We start from the raw sequence: 23485 nt of genomic DNA, 5'->3' as shown, positions 1-23485 counted from the left end.
AGGAATGTGCTATCCATGGAATTTGATAGAGGTGGGACTGACATGGCTTGTTCTAGTTGTATTGAGGTTTTTATTCTCGAGTGTATGTTCCAGTCCACCACCCTTGTTAATTGGCATGTAAGGTAGTATTTTTTGATGTCAGGGAGCCCTATGCCTCCTTTCATTTTTGGAATTGTTAATGTGTTGTAATTCAGCCTAGGTCGAGATTTCCCCCAAAGAAAATATGTGCATTCTCTGCGATAGGACGCAAAGAACGCTGGCAGTACTTTCATTGGTATGGTTTGTAAGACATAAAATTCTGGAGAGGATATTCATTTTTAAAATTGCGGCATTCCCAAACCATGAAAAGAGGTATGTGAACCATGATTTTAGATCATTTTGTATTTTCTGGAGAATCTGGAGATAGTTCTTAGCATAAAGGTCTGAAAGTTTGGCAGGTAGTTGGATGCCAAGGTAAGTTATTGCGTCTTGATTCCATTCAAATGGGAAATTAGAATTGATGTCTGAGTATGTCCTGAGCTAGAGAGATGTTGAGAGCTTGTGATTTTGAGTGGTTAATTTGTAAGTTTGTCAAGTAGTTAAATGTGGCAAGGTCTTTAAGAAGATTAGGGATTGTGATGAGGGGTTCTGATAGGAATAGGAGAACATCATCTGCGAAGGCCGCCAATTTGTGGGTTTGTGTAACAATCGTAATGCCTTTAATATCTGGGTTCATTCTGATATGGCGTAATAGGGGTTCAAGGGTCAGTACAAAAATTAGAGGGGATAGGGGACATCCCTGACGTGTATCATTAGAGATTGAGAAGGCATTCGACAAGTGGCCATTGACTCGAACTCTCACTGTGGGAGCAGAATAGAGGGCTTGGACAAAATGCAGCATTCAATCTCTTAGTCCAATTGCCTTTAGAGTTTAGGTCATGAAGTCCCAGGCCACTCTGTCGAATGCCTTCTCTGCGTCAAGTGAAAGCAAAGAGCCGGGTTTATGGGTTGATGTAACCCAATGTTGGATGTTGATCGCTCTAAGCGTGTTGTCCCTTGCTTCCCTCCCCGGTATGAAGCCCACTTGATCAAGGGATATCGGTTGTGGTAATAGGGGTAAAAGCCGGTTGGCTAAGGTTTTGTCAAAAAGTTTTAGGTCTACATTTAGTAGCGAAATTGGTCTATAATTGGTAACTAGTGTGGGGTCTTTTCCTGGTTAAGGGATGACCATTATGTGTGCAGTGAAAAGGTCACAAGACGATTGGTTGGGCAATGATAAGGAATTAAAAGCTGCCAGAAAGTGGGATATGAGAGAATTTGTGAAAGTTTTATAATAGCCCACTGTGAGTCCATCTGGGCCTGGACTTTTCCCTGGCTTCATTGGCTTAAGCGCAGCTTTAACTTCCTCTTCCGAGAGGTCGTTCCAGGTCTTGTGCCTCCGCAATGGAGATCTGTTTCGGGCTATAATTCTGCAAAAAATCTTTGATTGCTTGGAGTCTGGATGAATTATCCCTAGTAGGATCTGATTCAAAAAGGTTATAAAGTTGGGAGTAATAGCGGACAAATTGATTGGCAATCTCAGAGTTGGAGGTAAGTTTGCGACCGGAAGGGTCTGTTAGGGAATAGATTGTTGGGGCTGCTTTCTTGGCTCGTAGTGCCCTGGCTAGGAGCTTGCCTGATTTATTTCCAAATTCGTAGAAGAATTTTTGAGCTAAAATAAAATTGCATTTTATATTTTTGCCAAGTTCTGTTTGCTGCTAGTGATAATTTGTGTGCTTGTTCTAGTGAATGTATACGAGTGGTCAGCTCTTTGATGCATCTTTGCCCTTCTCATTTACGTTTAGCATTGACTGAAATTAGTACACCCCTGACTATACATTTGTGGTAAAGGGGATATATCCGGGGAATTATTTTCCTTAAAATACTGTGCGAGGTGCTCTGTAATTTCATTAACAATGTTAGCATCTGTGAGCAAAGAGGGATCTAATCTCCAAGTTTGTGGGCTGGTAGGAGAGGTGGGGATTTTTAAAGATATTGTGACGGGGTGGTGGTCCGATATAAACATCGGGTCTATAGATGCTTGGTGAAGCATTGGTAAGTCTCTCTGAGAGATGAACAAATAATCAAGCCTATAGTAACTCTGGTGTGGGGACCATAAAAAAGTGAAATCCCTTCCATTAGGGTTTAGGGTGCGCCATGGGTCGTGTAATGAAAGGACTTGAAATTGTTCCTGGATGACTCGCAGGGCTTTATATGGCATGGAGGATGAACCATTGGACATGTCTTGTAGGGGGTTTAGGGCGGCATTGAAGTCGCCCCCTATAATTAAGATGCCTTTGTGGAAAGTTGCTAATGTTTGTGTCATGTCTCGAAAAAAGGTGACCCGGTGGCTGTTTGGTGCATAAATATTCGCGAGGGTCATGGGTTTGCCGAGGTAAGATCCCTTCAAAAAAAGTTATCTGCCTTCATTGTCAGCTATAGAATCTGCTAATTGGAATGGACAGTCTTTAGCTATTAGTACGGATACCCCTTTGACTTTTGATTTCTACGCATTGTGAGAAAAAGTTGGGAGCACTTCTCTGGTATGTTAAGGCCACGGGCATTGAGTGAAACAATTTTGAATCCATAGTTCTGGGGGTGGTAGCGGAGTCATTTTTGGAGGGTCTGCAGCAAGTCGTTCCAGAGACAAGAGTCTGCTAGTTGCAGAAATGTAATCAGGGGAAAGGGAGCAGGCAGGTAGGGTGGAGGGGGGGGGTTAGGGCAGGAGACTAGGGATGGGTTGGGTGAGAGAGAGGGGGAGATGCAAGGTAAAAGTGAGGAGGTAGGTGGGAAAGAAGGTTTGGATAAACCCTTTTAGAAAGCCCAGGGTGTGGTTCTGCTCACTAGTCCAGGTAATGGGAGAGCCGTTGAAAAGCCTTTCGGTTGTTGATGGAGATAGCAATACGCTTCAGGGCGATATTTGTGTGTCTGGGTGCCTATTTCAAACATTTATTTATGAGGGAAAAGGATGGGGGGGAGGGGTTGTTCCCTTCATTTGCACGTTGTCCTGTTTTGGTAACAGTCTGATGGGGGGCCTCAGAGATTTATGGGAGTCTATGGTGGTCATCCCCTTTTTGTAGGGGATCAGCTATCTATATATCGGGTGCGTTTTGAAATGAAATTCTCACTCTCTTTGTTAGCTTGTTATCACTTGAACATAGTGGTGCTATTCTAGCTTGCTTTTGACATTTCTCATATCTATCGTTCTTTTGCCCTCCATGAAACTGTCAGCTCATATAAGGAAAGAAGTATCTTCAATACTACTCAGGAAATGTCTTGTATTGATTAGTGCCAAAACGTGAACTACTACAAGATCCAAGGTGGGAAAATTTACTCATGCAATCGTAAAATCATCCTATTCCCCCTGTTCAACGGGAAGTGGAGAGGGTGACTCTTAGGACCCAACCCAGTGCTGTCGATTATGCTTATGGTTTGGTGAGCTTGTGGGCCCAGGCTATACTATTGCGTGGTAAAGTGAATTAAGCTTATCGTGTAGCCTGCGGTCATGTAAAATGTAATCGATTGTGCATGGTTTCTGTGAAAGATGAGAAGCACGCTCCAAGTGTTTGGGCATTTCCCATGAGTCAACCACTCCGCTGGAGAAGAAAAATGTATGATGAAGTACATCATTAATAAATGAAATATACTGACAAAGAAAACATATAGTGAACGTAATGTACCCAGGGGGTAAGTTGTGGAAGAAAGGCCTCATGGTTCTTAGGGGACTAGGTGATTGTCCAACAGTACAGGGCTTCCTAATGCAATATAGAACGATTGCTTGCTTGCAGGACTTTAGCTTGCTTCGGTTTCGCTGTACAGTATAAATCAGTATACCTGTTCGAATAGTCTATCTTGTCATATACAGCTTGGGGTAATTCCCCGAGATTGTAGGTACAGGGGAGTGGAAGGGGGGGTCTGATAATTTAGATTTTTGTTCCAGGGCTCTAATCTAGCCTTTCTCGCCCTTTGGTTCGGCAGGTTTCTAATGGAACGAAGGTAAATATCTGGTGTTGTGTGGCTTACTGGGAAAGGGGTATAGTGATCAGCGTACTTTCTGACAGATTTCAGGGCATATGGTTCGGAAGTGTTTGGCGGCCTGGTGGCATGGGATGTGTTCAATGGCAGATTCTATTAGTGCGATCCTCTGCTGCTGGTCCTCAAGTGACATCAGGGGAACACAGAAATAGGAATGTTTTAAAGGCTGATACTCATCCAAAATGTCAGCTGCGGGTTCAGGGACCTCTAGTCATCCCATCGTGCCCTTCTTGGCTGAGAAGCTTTTGTGGGTCTTGGATATTGAAGCTGGTGGCTCTGCACATTAGCATGGGGTCTTGTTTCTTACCGGTGTCTGCGGTACCTTAAGTCTTGCACTTTCATTGGCTCTTCTCTGGATGGTGGGGTTCTCCTGACCGGAGTGTGGAACTCGGTGTACCAATCTGGGACTTCAACCCTCAGTATGTTGAGGGTCTTGCAGAACGATTAAAGATCTTCTGAACTCGCAATGTAGCTGAGCGAACTTGTGATGTTGCTGCTAGACAGAAAGGAAATTTCCATCTGTAGTGGATCCCTCTGGGTGGATCCCTCCACTAACCGCCTTCAGTTCCATTGAGAGCAAACTGTGAGAGTTATCATTCATGGCATGCCTTGAACATACAGCCGTGGTCAAAAGTTTTGAGAATGACACAAATATTAATTTTCTCAACGTCTGCTGCTTCAGTGTTTTTAGATCTTTTTGTCAGATGTTACTATGGGCTACTGAAGTATAATTACAAGCATTTCATAAGTGTCAAATGCTTTTCTAGACAATTACATTAAGTTTATGCAAAGAGTCAATAATTGCAGTGTTGGACCTTCTTTTTCAAGACCTGTGCAAATCGCCCTGGCATGTTGTCAATTAACTTTTGGGCCACATCCTGACTGATGGCTGCCCATTCTTGCATAATCAATGCTTGGAGTTTGCCAGAATTTGTGGAGTTTTTTTTGTTCACCTGCCTTGATGATTGACTACAAGTTCTTAATGGTATTAAGGTCTGGGGGGTTTCCTGGCCATGGACCCAAAATGTTGATGTTTTCTTACTCAAGCCACTTAGTTATCACTTTTGCCTTATGGCAAGGTGCTATATCATGCTGGAAAAGACATTGTTCGTCACCAAACTGTTCTTGGATGGTTGGGAGAAGTTGCTCTTGGAGGATGTTTTTGTACCATTCTTTATTCATGATTGTTTTCTTAGGCAAATTGTAAGTGAACCCACTCTCTTGGCTGAGAAGCAACCCAACACCTGAATGATCTCAGGATGCTTTACTGTTGGCATGACACAGGACTGATGGTAGCGCTCATCTTTTCTTCTCCGGACAATGTTTTTTTTGGATGCCCCAAATTGTCGGAAAGGGGATTCATCAGAGAAAATGACCTTACCCCAGTCCTCAGCAGTCCAATCCCTGGACCTTTTGCAGAATTTAAGTCTGTCCCTGATGTTTTTCCTGGAGAGAAGTGGCTTCTTTGATGCCCTTCTTGAAACCAGGCCGTCCTCCAAAAGTCTTCATCTCACTGTGCGTACAGATGCCCTCACACCTGCCTGCTGCCATTTCTGAGCAAGCTCTGCACTGGTGGTGCCGCGATCCCGCAGCTGAATCAGCTGTAGGAGACAGTCCTGGCGCTTGCTGGACTTTCTAGGGTGCACTGAAGCCTTCTTCATAAATGCAGTGGAATTTTTTTTTTTTTTAGATTAAAAGAGAAGTCCAGCCTAAGCTCGTTTGGCTGGGCTTCTCCTAAGGGTCACAGAAGTGCAATCAGTTTTTCACTCCTGTGACCCGTTTTAAGCAGAGAGCGGTCTGAAGTCCGCCCTCTGCTGACGTCATTGGAATCAGTCCAGGCACTGTGTCATCACGACAATGATGTCTGGATCCAACAGGTGCCTGGACTGATGCCTGTCTCAGCCTCTCAGCAAGCCGCTGAGAGCCTGAGATGGCCACTTAATGCCCCTCCCCACCCGTCCACAGCTCAGCGATCCAGTGAGCGTGGAGGAGCAGAGAGGAGAGCTGCTGATTGACAGTCACCAGCTCTCCTCTCGCGGATCTGTGTGTCTGTCTCAGTTTAGAGACGCAGAGGGACAGATGCAACATTGGTCCCATGCTGCATCCACCTAGGTAAGTATAAAAGGGGGAAAAAAAAAACATACTTCTCTTTTAAGTTCATTTTCATGGCAAAGATGGACTTTGCAATTAATTGCAATTAATCTGATCACTCTTCATAACATTCTAAGTATATGCAAATTGCCATAAAAAAAAACCGAGGCAGCAGACTTTGTAAAAATGTATATTTGTGTCATTCTCAAAACATTTGGCCACGGCTGTAGTTGTTTTTGAGAAACCGTTAAATCAATGGGTTTAGTTCTGTTTTAAGGTGATTGTAGCCATATTAGTGCACTATTACACCAACACAGTTGAGTACCGTCTGGGATACTTTTTTAATTTAAATTAACAGTTACATTTTCTGCACAAGCTTTTGGGGGTCTACCCAGTTCTTCCCAGTCCAAGCAGTACTGGTGCTAGAACCAAAAAGAATGGGCTAGAACTGCAAAAACTGTCGGGATGGAATAACTGTTTGATTGTGCACTGCCATAGAAAGCTGAATTTTTTGTCTGCATATAATGTGGTGACTTTTCTGTACAAGGATCTAGTATTTATTCATTTTTAGCTGGACTTTAAGCTCAAACACAGTGTGACCTCTTTGGTGAAATGCAGATACTTTTCTGTGCTTTACCACAACACAAGACCTGTCTTTTCATACCAGAGATATGTGGTAAATAGTAGTCTACAACCATGCAAGATGCTTCAGTGACTTTCCATTGATTTTCCTAAGGCAGACATTTACTCGGATCTCGCCTGCTTAAAATGAATAAATAAATAAAGTGAAAAAACATTCAGTTGTTTTTCTCTTTACAGAGTCAAGATTTCTTCAGTCGGTCGATGAGGACAACATGACCAAACAGCCTGGGGTTTGTTTACATTTCTTCTCTTATTAAAAGTCTTTCTGAATGGCCTGATACATTCTTGAACCCACTGAGTGATACAAAATCTATTTTGGTGAGTACAAAAGTATAGAAGCTGGAGAGTCAGGGTGAACCGACATATGGAGCTGATCCTTTCACACTTGTTTTTTCTCAGTAAGAATGTTCCTCTGGGATTACACCTTATTGCTCAATTCCAGAATCTGGAATGTCATTCCCAAAGTACTTTTCAGCCTCGATGAAGGGGGACCTTCTGAGCCCCCAAAATGTGTTGGCTGAAACCAAATGGGACTTTCAATAAAACTGATTTACTGGACTTCAAAAACAAGTCTGGTGTTTTCTACAATAGACACCAGGCAGGCAAATAGGAGTTTCAGAAGTGGGTTGACAATGGTAGTCAACGTATTTTTCTTATGACGGCTTCGAGAAATTATATATAGTTGGGAAACCTCGTTAAAGTTGAATTCCAGGCAGTTATAACAAATAAATGTAGTTATGCATTGTATTTAAAAATCAATAAATGCCTTTTAATTGTAACTAGAGTGTAAGGCCCCTTTCACACTGGGGCGGCGTCTGCGGTAAAGCGCCGCTATTGTAAGTGGCGCTTTACCGTCGGTATTTGCCCACTAGCGGGGTGGTTTTACCCCCTGCTAGGGGCCGAGATAGGGTTAAAACCACCGCAAAGGCAGAGGCGCTTTGCTGGCGGTATAGCCGCGCTGTCCCATTGATTTCAATGGGCAGGAGCGGTGAAGGAGTGGTGTATACTCCGCTCCTTCACCGCTCCGAAGATGCTGCTAGCAGGACTTTTTTTTCTGTCCTCCCAGCGCACCGCACAGCAGCGGCTGTTTCGGATCAGTTTGCAAGCGCTATTATTAGCGCAATAGTGCCTGCAAACCTCCCCAGTGTGAAAGGGGTCTAAGTAACTGAATTTGGAGATAACTAAAAGAATGAGAGGCAGCATAAGGGGCCAATCAGGTGTCCCGCTTTGCACATGTGCTGCACAAGGGCCAATCAGGTGTCCTGCTTTGCACATGTGCTAAGAAGGGACAGTCTAAAAAAAGGAAAGAGCACAAAAGATAAATAGACAGATATACATGACACTCGTGGCTAACATCCGCGATAAAGACTAGAAAAAAGAAAAATCTGACTATATAGGCCAGACACAGGGAGTACAAATCATATAAAATCATAAACTTTTATTGTATGACATATTTAAAAAAGAACATACTTAATGTATGTAAATCTCTGATTAAAAAACAGTAGTACTTTGGGTAAATAGACCGTATACATTCATACAAAAATAGTAACTCACATATTTTACCGATAATAATGCAGGTTAAAAGTCCTCATGTGTCAATGCGTTTCACCAAGATTGGTTCATCAGGACGCATGAAAACATTGTATGTCTACAGAAAAAATTGATAACATTAAACACTATATAGACAGAACATAATAATATAATGTACAAATACATTCACTACGCAAGACATACCTCAGCACCAAAGCACCCATGGACTGACATTCCCCCTCACAGCTATGGAAAAGCTACCTGAGGTCTGTTCACAAACAGCTTTGCGAATCTTGTTTGGCGTTTGAAGCAAACCCCAATAAAGTATATGATGGGGTGAATATTGTTATTCAATTCTGTCCAATTGTAAGGCTAATAAGCTTATTTTTAACCAAAATGCATAAGAAGCTGGGCACTTCTGGGCGGAAGGGTGGGTGGCATGTACCAATGCAAAAAAATTATCTCCTCTACAAAGAATTGTCAGCTTCAACACACACTGACAATATGGCTACTGTGAGCCCACCCTTTTATATAAAGGGGGCTGGGTTATCCATTCCTTCAAATTATTAGCTTCTGTGACTCTGACTAGGGGCAAAGGCTATGAATCCTAGGTTTTTCCCTATTTCTGGTGCTGTGAAGTTCCCAGCCAAACGTTTATGATTGGCAAACCCTGTATATCCCTAGGATTCAACATGAACCCATGGTAGGGGCGAATTTTAATTTCATCCCTAGTCACAGGCAGGGGACAGGAAGGGGACCAGGATGTGTTGCGTAGCTACACGAATTAAAAGTCAGTCTTTTTTAGCTGAGCTATGTAAATCTCAGGAATGGATGGACAAAAATGTAAATCATTTAACAAGTAAAGTAGCGCTCATATACTGTAAGTACCTCAATAGTGTATTTAGTCACTTACATGAAGTTCAGTTTTGCTTGATGTACAGCAAGACCTATTGTTGCCCGTACCTAAATGCACGGAACTGGGGATTCAGTAGAAAGTTGCACAGTCAGCAGTAGGATGTAGGGCTAGTTTTCTGATGGGCTCTATAGGCATTGATCATTAGCTCCCAAAGCCAACTCATCTGTGAGGAACACACATTTTTCCCAGAACCTTTTCTTTTTTTTACTGACCTTACCCAGTATTGGGTACTGGTCTTACCCAGTACTTGGCTTTTAGAATACAGTAACAATGTATAAATGTAAGATAACTGTATCTGCACTGATAACATGGAAATGTATTGAAAGTTAATAACGCTGCATGCAAGGATTGCTTACAGCATTTTTGCCCTTTTTCTACAGTGTGTAACTGAGGTCCTGCACTGTAGTTTTAGTAAATCTTCTTCCAATCATGATAAAGGACACTGGCACTGGTTGTTGGGTGGAGGAGGGGGCAGTCACGATTCTCTGGAACTGTGTGACAAATATGGCTACCATGTGTATGGGAAAAAACAGGCCAGGAAGTTTATTTCCCCTGGGGAGGCCGAAATATGAGCAAAAGAGGAGCTCCATGTTTCTTGGTTTTGCCACATTCAGGTATGTGTCTGATCTTTGGATAAACCCTTGCAGGGGCCCTTCTGAGACTAAAGAGGAACCTAAACCCATATGCATCCTATAGACACAATCCTGTTTCCCTAATGGTAAATCCGGCTCTGGTAGAAAGACCAAGGTTAGTGAACACAGGGATACAACACTAACTTCGTTGGATATTAGCAAATATTCCAGTTGTGAGAACATTGACGTAGTAAGTGGCAGATATAACTGAACCTGTTACGTTGTTTTAACTGTAAACACAAACGTCAGATAACATAAGAGGTACTGCAGGTACCTTTTATTAATAAACAAGTCTCCTTGTGTGTGGAGGGGCCTTCAACCCAGCTCTGGGGCCTCAACCTCAGCTCAGCTGTTACCAGGTACTTTTGGCCCCCCGTCAGCACTATTTTTCTTGCTGAGTACCAAAAGAGTCTCAGAATCCAGGAAGATCTTTTGTGCAAAACTTGAACAGATTCCTTGATCAATAGCTTGGGCCTGCTCCCTCTGCTTCCTATGCCTCACTTTTCGACCATTACCGGATTGGGTGGTCTACTGGCCAATGGTACCAGAGGTAGTAAAGGGTCACATACATCGTCTAATGTTCTGAAATCTTATACTGTAAGTGTAGAACTGTTGACGGGAGTAGGGCACTGAGACCTGGATTTCAAATAATTAGTGTTCATTGGACTGTTGTCTGTTGTAAGTGTTACGCGGAAAGTTTAGATGTAAATTGTGTTTAGCAGGGTGCACCTTAAAACCCATCTATAAAGTGTTACTAAACCCAGGACTCTGCATTCACTATATCTGGTCTCCCAAAGTACACCGAACATGAAAATGCAATTATTTTAGTAAATATAAACTGCTAAGTACCTTTTCTCATCAGCAATATATAGCAGTCTTATGACTTCTAGCAGTGTCCAGCCGAGCACTCGTTAAAACTTGTAGGAGGGGTTTTCTTACTGTCCTATGAGACTGCAAGACCCCCGACCCTCTGTTTGCACAGTGCTGATTGGCCCTGTGCTGAGCACATGCATCCTCCCAAGAAAAATAAAATCCTCTCTAGCAATACACACCAAACTAAGCATGTACAGCCTGACTCCATAGACTCTGCGTTATCAGGAAATTATTAGGGGGCAGTGGAAGGAGGGGTGGATCGGAGAAGACAGGATCAAATAGCCTTTTTACACAATGCAGAGGATTAACCCCTTAGGTTCCACAATGAGTATAACAAGCATGCTTTACTGCATATACAGAATGATTTTACTGTTGTGGGTTTAGTAACACTTTAAGGCTTTGCAGTATTTCCTTTTATTTCTTAGTTGGGTCATTCAGCTCTTCTCTGACTTCTGAGTGCTGTTCTGTATACAGTAAAACGTTTTGTCCCATATACAGTATAAATTATGGTAAAAGTTTTTCAAAGTCACAAAGGAGAAAAAATAAGATACTGGGTAATTGTCTGGAAATTCTGAATATATCTCAGTAATTCTATTAAATGATAGTCTCTGAAAAGGTTACCTGCAATTACATGCTGATAACCGTAATTTCTCTCTTCTGTAGAAGTGAAATACACAAAATGTGGGACATTTGTAGTTATGTTGTTGAAATATTACTGTTTGGAATGATTGGTAATGCATTGTTTGCAAATGTCTTGTTTCTCCTCTGGCAGAAAAAAATGCATATATTATAGGAAAACTGTCACCTTTGCCATTTTTACTTATGCACATTGTAAACTTCAACAAACTCAATTTTCAGCGCCTAAAGTGAAAGTTACCCTACGTAGAGCACTTCTTAGATAACGGTTCTAAACTGCAGGCACCTTGTGATGTCTACAAGTTCCTATAATTCTCTTCAAACCGATACCTGTGTCCCTGTGGAGCCCTCTTGGATCCTAGACCCAGACTATACATGGGGTCTGCACTTCTAGCCAAGTCAAGATTAAAAAGACTCTTTTACTTTGCCCACGCAGATAGCTCCCCCACCACTCCATTCCTCCATCATCCTAACTCCATGTAAAGTCTCTGCCAGATGGTGTTGGAACTTAAACAGGCTTGATATAGTCACCCTCTCCCACACATGATAATATTTGGGTTTTGCCATTGGCTGCTAAGGCCTTAGCACTGCATCATGGAATGTGGTCACATACTCTCCCTTAAAAGCAATAGATATTTTGAGGTGGCTCTAGTGTTGCAGAGAGGGGCGCAGTTAAGTTGAATATACAGTGGGGACAGAAAGTATTCAGACCCCCTTACATTTTTCACTCTTTGTTATATTGCAGCCATTTGCTAAAATTATTTAAGTTCATTTTTTCCTCATTAATGTACACACAGCACCCCATATTGACAGAAAAACACAGAATTGTTGACATTTTTGCAGATTTATTAAAAAAGAAAAACTGAAATATCACATGGTCCTAAGTATTCAGACCCTTTGCTCAGTATTTAGTAGAAGCACCCTTTTGATCTAATACAGCCATGAGTCTTTTTGGAAAAGATGCAACAAGTTTTTCACACCTGGATTTGGGGATCCTCTGCCATTCCTCCTTGCAGATCCTCTCCAGCTCTGTCAGGTTGGATGGTAAACATTGGTGGACGGCCATTTTTAGGTGTCTCCAGAGATGCTCAATTGGGTTTAAGTCAGGGCTCTGGTTGGGCCATTCAAGAACAGTCACGGAGTTGTTGTGAAGCCACTCCTTCATTGTTTTAGCTGTGTGCTTAGGGTCATTGACTTGTTGGAAGGTAAACCTTCGGCCCAGTCTGAGGTCTTGAGCATTCTGGAGAAGGTTTTCGTCCAGGATATCCCTGTACTTGGCCGCATTTATCTTTCCCTCGATTGCAACCAGTCGCCCTGTCCCTGCAGCTGAAAAACACCCCCACAGCATGATGCTGCCACCACCATGCTTCACTGTTGGGACTGTATTGGACAGGTGATGAGCAGTGCCTGGTTTTCTCCGCACATACCGCTTAGAATTAAGGCCAAAAAGTTCTATTTTGGTTTCATCAGACCAAAGAATCTTATTTCTCACCATCTTGGAGTCCTTCAGGTGTTTTTTTAGCAAACTCCATGCGGGCTTTCATGTGTCTTGCACTAAGGAGAGGCTCTGGTGGAGGGCTGCGGTGATGGTTGACTTTCTACAACTTTCTCCCATCTCCCGACTGCATCTCCGGAGCTCAGCCACAGTGATCTTTGGGTTCTTCTTTACCTCTCTCACCAAGGCTCTTCTCCCCCGATAGCTCAGTTTGGCCGGACGGCCAGCTCTAGGAAGGGTTCTGGTCATCCCAAATGTCTTCCATTTAAGGATTATGGAGGCCACTGTGCTCTTAGGAACCTTAAGTGCAGCAGAAATTTTTTTGTAACCTTGGCCAGATCTGTGCCTTGCCACAATTCTGTCTCTGAGCTCTTCAGGCAGTTCCTTTAACCTCATAATTCTCATTTGCTCTGACATGCACTGTGAGCTGTAAGGTCTTATATATAGACAGGTGTGTGGCTTTCCTAATCAAGTCCAATCAGTATAATCAAACACAGCTGGACTCAAATGAAGGTGTAGAGCCATCTCAAGGATGATCAGAAGAAATGGACAGAGTTAAATATATGACTGTCACAGCAAAGGGTCTGAATACTTAGGACCATGTGATATTTCAGTTTTTCTTTTTTAATAAATCTGCAAAAATGTCAACAATTCTGTGTTTTTCTGTCAATATGGGGTGCTGTGTGTACATTAATGAGGAAAAAAAAAAATGAAATTAAATGATTTTAGCAAACGGCTGCAATATAACAAAGAGTGAAACATTTAAGGGGGTCTGAATACTTTCTGTCCCCACTGTAAATAGATTGGGAGGTGAGCCTTTAAAGCACTTTACTGCTGCCTTAAATTTGTCTCCTTAAAAGAGAAGTATGGGAATGGAGGTTTTTGTAGAATCATACTTACCTAGCTGGATGCAGCATTGGTCCGATGCTGCATCTGTTCCCCACCGGCTCCAACACTGATAACCGAGCGCTCACACACCGCCGATCGCTCAGTTCTCAGAGCTCCCTGTCAGTCATCAGCTCTCTGCTCTGCACCCCCCACGCTCACTGAAGCCCTGGGCTGAGGAGGTGGCGGGAGCGGTCGAGAACTTGCTTGAGCCTGGACTGGCTCTGTAATGTCAGCCAACAGTGGGCTTCAGTCTGCTGAAAGAGCGAATTGCACTCCTGTGATCCACAAGAGAATTATAGCCAAAGGAGCTTTGGCTGTACCCCTCCTTTTAAGCACTGACTCCTGCTTCTGCCATTTATTCTCCAAATTACAGACCCTTCACTCAAATAAGTTCTGGGATATGGCCAGTAAGTAACAGGAGTGCAGTTTAGGCACAGGAGGGGGCAAAGTCTAACCTTGGTAAAAGTTAAGGCCCTTTGTGCAGCCTGCGTTTATGATCAAAAGGGGCTTCACAGAGACATAGGATTTGAATTTTAACACAGCTGTTCCTAAGCACTACAAGGCCCTTCACTTCAGCATGGTTGGCACCTTGGAAATGTTTCACTTTAGTGGTCAGGTTTACTTCAATGTGGATCCCCACATTAGCTTATTTAAGGGTCAGTCTGCTTAAAAGCCACAATAAATGAGATCCTGGGAGGGGAGGTGCATCTGATAAACCAATACAACAAAACACACTTCAAAGGCTAAATTACCTACTAAGGCTACCAATTATCTTTATTGGAATCGGGACATATAACAATCATAGTAATAAGGCTCAGAGAAGTAGACTAATACTTCCACAGCCATTAACATTCACAGGCTGCCATAGCGGTGGTTGTGACCCCGACGGGACTACTATAAGACTGTAGCTTCATACATCTGAGGAGCAGTTGTAGGGTTTTGGGAGTAAGGGTGCTGGTGGGGAAGTGGGTCACAGGATTAGGAGTTGGGTGGAGGGTGGGGAGGGGTGAGGGGAGGAGCCTGCCCCCAGGATGATGGGCATTTTTTCACTGGCATTATGATTGTTATCAAGGCCATCTTTATTATTGATTGGACCCTGGGCAAACATTTTCTTGGGAGTCTACAATAAATAGCAGCTAGACTCAAAATCAGTTTACTGAATCAGATCAGGTAGCGATTACTATTGGTTGCCAGAGGTTACAGTGTATCATTACCACTCACTGACTGGATGCTGGGGGTTACTGCTAGAGGTTACAGCACACATTATGACATTGACATTGTTAGCAAGCACAGTTCTTCCGCGTGAAACGCGTCAACTGATCATCATTGCAATCTTGTCTGGCTTATGACAATAAAGAAATTTCTACAGCATCTTTTGGATTCAAGTGTTTGATCAATCTTTTCTTCTCTTCTACACATTATGGCTCCTTTATTATTTGATAGAGGTTACAACACATGACCTCCGCTTGTTGATTGGTTGCTAAAGATTACTGTACATCAATGCTGCTCACTGATTGGTTGCTAGAGGATGCTGGACATCCTTGCCACGCACCAATTGGTTGCTAGAGGTTACTGCACATTATTACTGCTTACTAATTGGTTGCTAGAGGTTACTGCATAGCCAATGATTGGTTGCAAAAGGTTAGTACACATCATTACTGCTTACTGATTGGTTGCTATTGTTTAGAGCACATCAGGGGACCCATCAATAGACAGATAACTCGAATGTAATGGGGGTTTTATACTGACCACTAATGTAATGGGGATTTTACACTGACCACTAATGTAATGGGGATTTTACACTGACCACTAATGTAATGAGATTTACACTGACCACTAATGTAATGGGGATTTTACATTGACCACTAATGCAATGGGATTTACACTGACCACTAATGTAATGGGGATTTGCACTGACCACTAATATAATAGGAGCATTCACAGGAACCACTTATGTAAGGGGGACATTCACACTGGCCACTCGTGTAAATTAAAGGATTGTACACCAAGCCCCAATTTAATGAGAATATTTACACTGACCACTAATGTAACTGAGACATTTAGCCTGCTTTCACATTTGTATGTCGGGAACGCATGCATAATCACTTTCCTGACACCACAGAAACATGCTGCCCTTTAGCAGATACACAACAGTGCTATTAATTGTTAATGACACCCTCATGCATCTGCTGAAATGTGCGTATTCACATGCACCACAATTCACGGTGCTGTGGCACCATGTTATTTTGCAAAAGGGTTCTGCCTCCAATTTGCTTACCTTTGCAGAACAGGCTCATGTTAGGCTTAATGACCACAGTTGTAGGCAGGACTTTCAAGCATGCCCCTTTACCTCCCCGATGGGCAGCATTCAGCAGAAGTGATGATGGATATGACCTCAGGGGGGCATGATATACATATGAATTACGCCTCTATTTACATATCAATGCATCAAGGGGAATGTTTGACCATTTTTCCAGAAGCGCATTTGTGAAGTCAGGCACTGATGTTGGACGAGAAAACCTGGCTCACAGTCTCTGCTCTAATTTGTCTCAAAGGTGTTTTATCAGGTTGAGGTCAGGACACTGTGCAGGCCAGTCTAGTTCCTCCACCCCAAAGTCGCTGATCCATCTCTTTATGGGCCTTGTTTTGTACACTGGTCCACATCATTTGGTGGAGGGGGTATTATGGTGGGGGGTGTTGTTTTTCAGAGGTTGCGTTTGCCCCCTTAGTTCCACTGAAGGTAACTCTAATGTAATGGTAAATATTGAACAGATCAGTAAACATAGTCAAAACATAAGCCAGGATCAGAAGCCAGTGCGGGTAGTCAGACAAGCCAGTAATCAGCAAACTAGAGGTTAGCATAGTTGGAGGCAGAAGAACAGGATCAGGAGCCAGAAGGGACGTCAGCCGGGCAAAGTCATTCACAGAAACACAGCAGAGAATCTCCAGATATGTTGACCAAGGAGAAGGCATGAAAGGAATGAACAAGGCAGGTTAACTAGCCAGAAGGGGCTGGCTGTAGGCGAGACTGACGAGCAGGTAATGATCACCAGGTGAGCCACTGTGGAAACCTTGAGTGCTGACAATTATCCAACAGCTGAGCAGCCTGAGCACAGAGAAGAGAGCTGCTGAAAGCCCAGCCCTGACAACTATATAGGCTCACAATGATCTAAAGCTTGAGGGCACCGCCAACTCTCTTCTAACTCCCTTAAATCACTTGATGGCCACCATATTCCTGGAGACCGAAGCTCTCATAGATGGTAATATCAACAACTCAGATAAAAGCAGAGACAACAGGATATTTTTAATGCAAGTACTTGGTACAACAGGCACATATCAGGAATATTAGGGTTACATATTCTTTAATATACTGTATATTACTCAGGTATAGAGAGCTCTGAGAGTTCCCAGCTTTGCTCACCTGCTGTGACCTCCACAAGGGTCTCTCACTCTTCCTTCACAAGAGATATAATGGTACAATGTGGCAATTTCCACCTTTCGGAAAGGGAGTCAGTCTTGCCACTGGAATTCTTAAAGAAGAATTCTCACTATCGTAAATGTCTTTGCCTCGTTCCTGTCAGGTTTGCTTTTATATTCAACATTTTCAGTGATACAGCAGTAAGGATGCACAGCAAACAGTCAGCCATTTGGCGAAAGGTTATAGGTTTACATGGTAACGAGCAGAGTTCTATTCTTAAAGTAGATGGAAAGGCATTAAAAACACAGCCTAGATATTGGACTTTCTAGCAGTGCTCTGTCATTCCTTACTAAGTGATTTCTAAAATGAGCATTAGAAATACCTTTTTTCTAATATCTATTATTCTGCGGTTGGTTGACCGCTACCCTTCTACATTGGATATCCATGATGTAGCCGGTGGTGAGACTCATTTCAGCTGTGATGTCAATACCGAAATTGATGTTGCACCTTGCCCTTTTCCTAATTCTTTCCAGCACATGCTGAATGAAAAATAAACTTAGCTGGTGCAGGGAGATTGACATGGCACAGCTTCTGGGACCCAACAACGCTAGGGAAAGAAACCATTTGTATTGGGGCTTCCTAATGTTAACAAAACCAAGGTAGAAATAGGTCCACGATCATGTAAAGAGCAGAATTACAAAGAAAGTGTTATTATAGAGGGAAAATGAAATAGAGCAACCTTTTGATTGTTCATAGATTCGTTTTTCCTGGAGAAACACTTTAGCAATAACATGCCACGGGGAAATGTACAAGTGAACACAAGAATTGTTTCAGTTGTCTTTAGAAGATGACTGCTAAGGAAATTCCTTTGCCAACGGGATTAGAACCAACGTCCAATGTAAATAAGCAACCATAAAATCAGCTGTTCTTCCCAGAACGATGTAGACAACCACTTTGTTGTACAAAAGGATACTAGCTAAGCCTCTACATGGAAGATAAAGTTCCTGAGCCCCAAAAAAAAGCCCACTACATACAATATAAGCTTAACTCTTGCCGGTGGTGTCAGTGTGGCATTGCTCTTCCCTCTTGTTAGACAAATCTCATTCTGTTCGGAAGGCAAACTGTATTGTAGTCTGTTGCCATGGCAGCCGTGAGCATGTATGCTTCTAATTACTGGTAGAAGCTAATGACAAGCGCGTGAATAATAAGGAAAGCAGGTTGTTAATAATGGAGCATTTCTTTGGGATGCTAATCCAGACAATGCCGGGTTTGGCCCAGTAAGCTGCGGATTTCAGATACGTCTGCCAGCTAAGTAGAAACATGTTTTGTCAAGAGCCCGTCTACCCTCAGCTCGGGAGAAAACACAGCCATTCAAACAGATACACAAATGCGAAACGAGTCCAAGATACGTACAAGTGTTTGATTTTTTTATTTTTTATTTTCAATTATAATATAAGAATTTTCAAAACGCTCAAAGTTACTCCATGTTCATAATTGTTTTTAAAGATGATTTGGCACCTTGGATGGAATTCTAATATCACCGTCACTAAAAGGGAAACTTTTAAGTCTTATATATTATATTATTATTATATATTATATCTTATATATCATGTGAAATTAAGATGAAATGGCAAGGGCGAAAGGCAGGAATCACAGAGTAAAAGTCAGAGCCCACTCTTTCAGAGGAATTTGGGGCCAGGAACACTCAGGTACCGTATTTATCGGTGTATAACACACACTTTTTTCCCCTGAAAATAGGGGGCAAATCAGGGGTGCGTATTATACACTGACAGCGTACCTCGGAGAGGAAGGAGGGGGATGAGCGCTGCCGGAATTCACGAGCCGCCATTTCCTCTCCACTCGGCTCTCACGTCACACACAGTCCTGCTTCCACCACCGGCATTGGACCAGTGTTCTGTCTATCACAGGAGCTGGTCCAATGCCGATGGCGGAGGCGGGACTGTGTATGTGACTGCCAACTGAGAGCCGAGTAAACAGGAGATGACGGCTCTGTGATTTCCTGCATTGAGAGATGGTGGGGCTTAATCAGGCAGCTGCATTGATGGGAGAGATGGGAGCAAATCAGGCTGCAGATGGGCACAGATCAGGCTGCAGATGGGCACAGATCAGGCTGCACTGAAGCTGCAGATGGGCACAGATCAGGCTGCACTGAAGCTGCAAATGGGCACTAATGAGGATGCATTGATGCTCACTGACCATTATTTTGCTTCAAAGTGGTTTATTTAAAAAAAAAACGTTTTTTTTGCTGAAACTTCCCTCTTAAATTGGGTGCGTGTTATATGCCTGCGCGTATAAATACGGTAGTTTCTTCACCCTAGTAACAAAAAAAAAAAATACAAGTCAGCAGCTACAAATCCTATAGCTGCTGCCTGTTAATAAAAGGACACTTGACCGGGTCCCTGTCATTAGTGTGTGAAGCCGACTGTGACTCCTCGCTGCTTCACAGCCGGCTTCCCATTGCGCAGCTGTAATCTGTTTTGTGAATGGTCCCACTGCCTTCTGGGACCTGTGAAGTGTCCCAAGCGATTATGGGCTAAGGGGGGGGGGGGGGGGCTGATTGAACTCCCACTTGGATTGCCTAGGTGATCTAACCAGAGGTAGTCACGGGTACCTATCAAAACTAGGTACCCACTCACCCACCCCCCCACCCCCCCCAAAAAAAAATATTTAATGTGCCAAAAGTTGTAGTGGAGGGGAGAGGACATAGAAGAGCAGAATCCCCCCCCCTTTTGGGTGAAGGTCTTCTTTAAAGTATATAATGTTATATGTTGTATATATGAAGTTGTGAAGGTTCTCATGTATCTAGGTCAGGGGTCTCCAAACTATGGCTCTCCAGTTGTTCAGGAACTACAATTTCCATCATGCCTAGTCATGTCTGTGAACGTCAGAGTTTTACAATGCCTCATTGGAAGTGTAGTTCTGCATCAGCTGGAGGGCCGTAGTTTGGAGAGCCCTGATCTAGGTCATGGTATATCTATTTGTATTTAGTCACGGGGCTTGTTCTGTAATGTTGAAGATGCTGCATAGCTTTTACCAAGCCACTTCTTCAGTTCCTAGTGTCGGGAAGATACTCCAACCCTCTAGGAAGTGAAGACGTGGCCTGGAAAAACTACAAAATGTCTTCAACATTAGAGAACAAGTCCAGCTAAATGTGTCAATACATGTTTTCAGATTGAGAAAGAAAGGTTTAGAACTGGTCACATTCTTATTGCTGTCTGCGACCCCCACTGGTGGAATTCACTTTTTTAAATTGGCCTGTTAACTATTGTCACCAGTATTGAAGAGTTTGGGTTCACTCTGAATCCAAGTTCATCCCAACCCAGAACTTGAATGTCATGAGCCTTACTCATTGACTCAGCAATGACAGCTGAACCCAAGCTCATCCCTAGTCACCAGGATAAAAAAATGAGTGGAGATTCAACATTTTGTAGTTTTAACTAGAACAAGAATGGAACGGGGAATCTTCCAATGGTGACAGGCTGGGCTGACAACATTGCTTGGGATTTCAGTGCAGCAAAAGCTCACTATAGGAGATTAGGAGCTACTTGGATCTCTGGTGGATTAACATGTATTTTTCTACTTGCAGCATTTTTTAAGGGTCATAACATGATGAACTGTGTATTGCAGAGATGATTTGAATATTTTTTCTTCCATTTTACTAGGCATACATTTTTATAGCCATTTATATTTGGAATGTTGTGGTGACTTATACTTTTATCGAGTTATTTGATAACTTTCTAAATATTTTGAATCGGATAGCGGTGCAATGTTACAAAGTTAGCTTCTTTTTTTACAGGAGTATCTACTAGTTTTTTTGCACAGAATTAACTAAAGGCGTTCGAAGGTTATTCGTATCAGTAGTAACAAAAATGATGAATGGAGGGGGACCTGTACAGCTCTAGTCTATATAATGCATTATAAAACTTGAGATCGACCTGTTGTCTGATACCAATGAATGAAGTAGTTGCTTTTTTGTTCTTAGAACCTTCGTTGGATGGCACCAGAAGTTTTCAGCCAGTCTACACGCTACACAATAAAGGCCGATGTGTTCAGCTACGCCCTCTGCCTTTGGGAACTACTTACTGGTGAAATCCCATTTGCTCATCTAAAACCAGGTAAAGTGTGTAATTTTGTCTGTGGTCCCTACCATATTCTGCTTCAGTTACCATCATGACTGTTGAATAACAGATGTGTTTAACTCCCCATAAACTATATACCCCTTTCCAAATCCTAATTAACCGAGACCACACCTTGTTTATGGGGTAACAAAGGCCGTAGCAGCCTACTTTATTTAACCAAAATAATGAGTCAAATATAAAACATATAAACGTATAAATATAAAGAAAACATATCTGTTATAAACCTATGAAAATCTAACGTTGGTCTGAGCAGGAAATTAGTAAACCTCTGTGTTGAAAACCTTCTTGCACTGCAGTCCCTCTCAAATGTATTATCCCTGCCTCAAGCCGACAAGCTGGCTCAAAGACTACCCCTGACCGCAGTGCCCCATTCTCACTTCCCGGCTAACCTCCGTTAACCGGGAACCACCATCAGGACCCCTCCAACGATGGTCCCGATCTCATCCTTCTGATATCTTCTTTCCCTGCACAGACCAACGTCCGCCACAGCAGGCAAGGGTAATTCCCTTACCCTTGGCTGCCCCTCCACACCCGAAGCGCTCGTTGTATGCCATCTTGAAGGCCCAAAGCCCACATATCTATGCCTACTTCGTTTAAATGGACCCCGTCTTTTTTTAAATATCTCCAGGTCTCGAATTCCAGCTCTAGGTGACGTATGGCCAACCCTCCTTTCTGAACCATGAATTTGCTAACTTCCCTATTAATCTTTCTCCTGGCTCTATTAATACCTTCTACCGATCTGGCCATTCTCCATGTCATACGCGCCACAATATCTGACCATACAACGACCATATCAGGAAATTGCTGCATCAAGCGGTCAATATCTGATTTGATGTCCCGTGTGATGTCTAACATGGACCTAATCCCCAAATCATTGCCGCCCACGTGTAATACTAGCACATCAGGCGGTCTGTCCCTAGCTGCATAACGCTGCACCTCAGGAACTAACCGTCCCCACAACATTCCCGGGACTCCAAACCATTTTATGTAGGCTTCCTTTTTATTAAAACCCAACTGCCTACCCTCGTACCTCACATCCCCTCTCCGTGCCCCCCAGCAGACATAGGAATGGCCCATGATCCAGACCATCCCGGTCGCCGAACCTGAAATTAAAGAGGAAAAACAACATACACTATAGTACAACCAGCATTTTGACAACACAAACCCGGGCAGACTGAAGAGTCCTGCCCACTTGTTTACCTCACAAACCTACCACCATGTGGGGCCTAACGTAAGACCTGAACCTGTTCGACTCCCACCTCCCAATCCTTTTTACCGCCTCCATATCCATCCCTTGCCTTGCAGCTTCTGTTGCTGCTCCTATCCTGAATGAGTGGGATGAAAAAGCTTTGCCATCCAAACCCAAACGCTCCAAGCATTTTCTGAATATAGCCCCAAACTGAAAACGTGACAACGGCGTCCCGTCCTCGTGTACCAAGAACGCGCCCAGCCCCGCCGGGCGAACCCGCCTAAAAACCATTACTGCTTCTATTGGACATAAAGGCGAGTCCGGAATTGGAAACACCTGAACTAGTTTCCCCTTGCCCTCTTGATCCGTTTTTGATTTTTTAAACCACAAGGACAGCCTACCCCTGCTGCACTCCACCTCATGACTCCCAAGTCCCCCATGTACTTTCTTTGACGGGCTAACCAGTTCCCCAATTCTAAATGCCCCAAAAAACGCCAACAAAAACGCGACCGTAAATAATTTTATCTCAAATTCCGATGAACACACCACCCGCAATTTGTCTACTACACCCTTGAGAATCTCAAATGTCACGGGCTTCCTGTTATCCATCCGCATCACCGATCGCCTATAACCTTTTACGGCCTGTCTCACCCAGAAATCTTTTGTAAAATCTGGCTGCCCCTGTAATTTGAACAGGAAGGCTAAACCTGACAGTTGCGCATTCACTACAGATGCAGACACCCCCTCCTCCATTTGTCTGGCTACGTAGTACAAAACGAGTGACCGTCCTGCTTGCCCATTGGGATCCTCACCCACCTCCTGTATGAACGCTAACCACTCCTTCCAGACCCTCGTGTATGCTGACCACGTGGACCCACTTACCGACCGCTTTATCCATCCCGCGATGATTCCAACGCTATCCCCCACAACCATTCGGGACAAGGCACTCCTTGTTGCTCCGC

General features: G+C 43.3%; 1 protein-coding gene across 1 annotated transcript in view; it reads left to right on the top strand.

The window, feature by feature from the left end:
* Positions 1-23485, top strand: part of TNNI3K (TNNI3 interacting kinase) — a 459065-nt gene that overhangs the window by 214540 nt on the left and 221040 nt on the right. The window contains exons 19-20 of the mRNA XM_073592079.1: positions 6964-7016; positions 21178-21310. Of these exons, the coding sequence (XP_073448180.1) occupies positions 6964-7016; positions 21178-21310 (186 nt within the window). The remainder of the gene's footprint in view (positions 1-6963; positions 7017-21177; positions 21311-23485) is intronic.

The sequence above is a fragment of the Aquarana catesbeiana genome, linkage group LG07 (genome assembly GCF_042186555.1).
Source record: "Aquarana catesbeiana isolate 2022-GZ linkage group LG07, ASM4218655v1, whole genome shotgun sequence".
In the NCBI taxonomy this organism is placed as follows: Eukaryota; Metazoa; Chordata; class Amphibia; order Anura; family Ranidae; genus Aquarana; species Aquarana catesbeiana.
The sequence above is the reverse complement of the archived record's forward strand: the minus strand, read 5'-3'. Positions and strand labels throughout refer to the sequence as shown.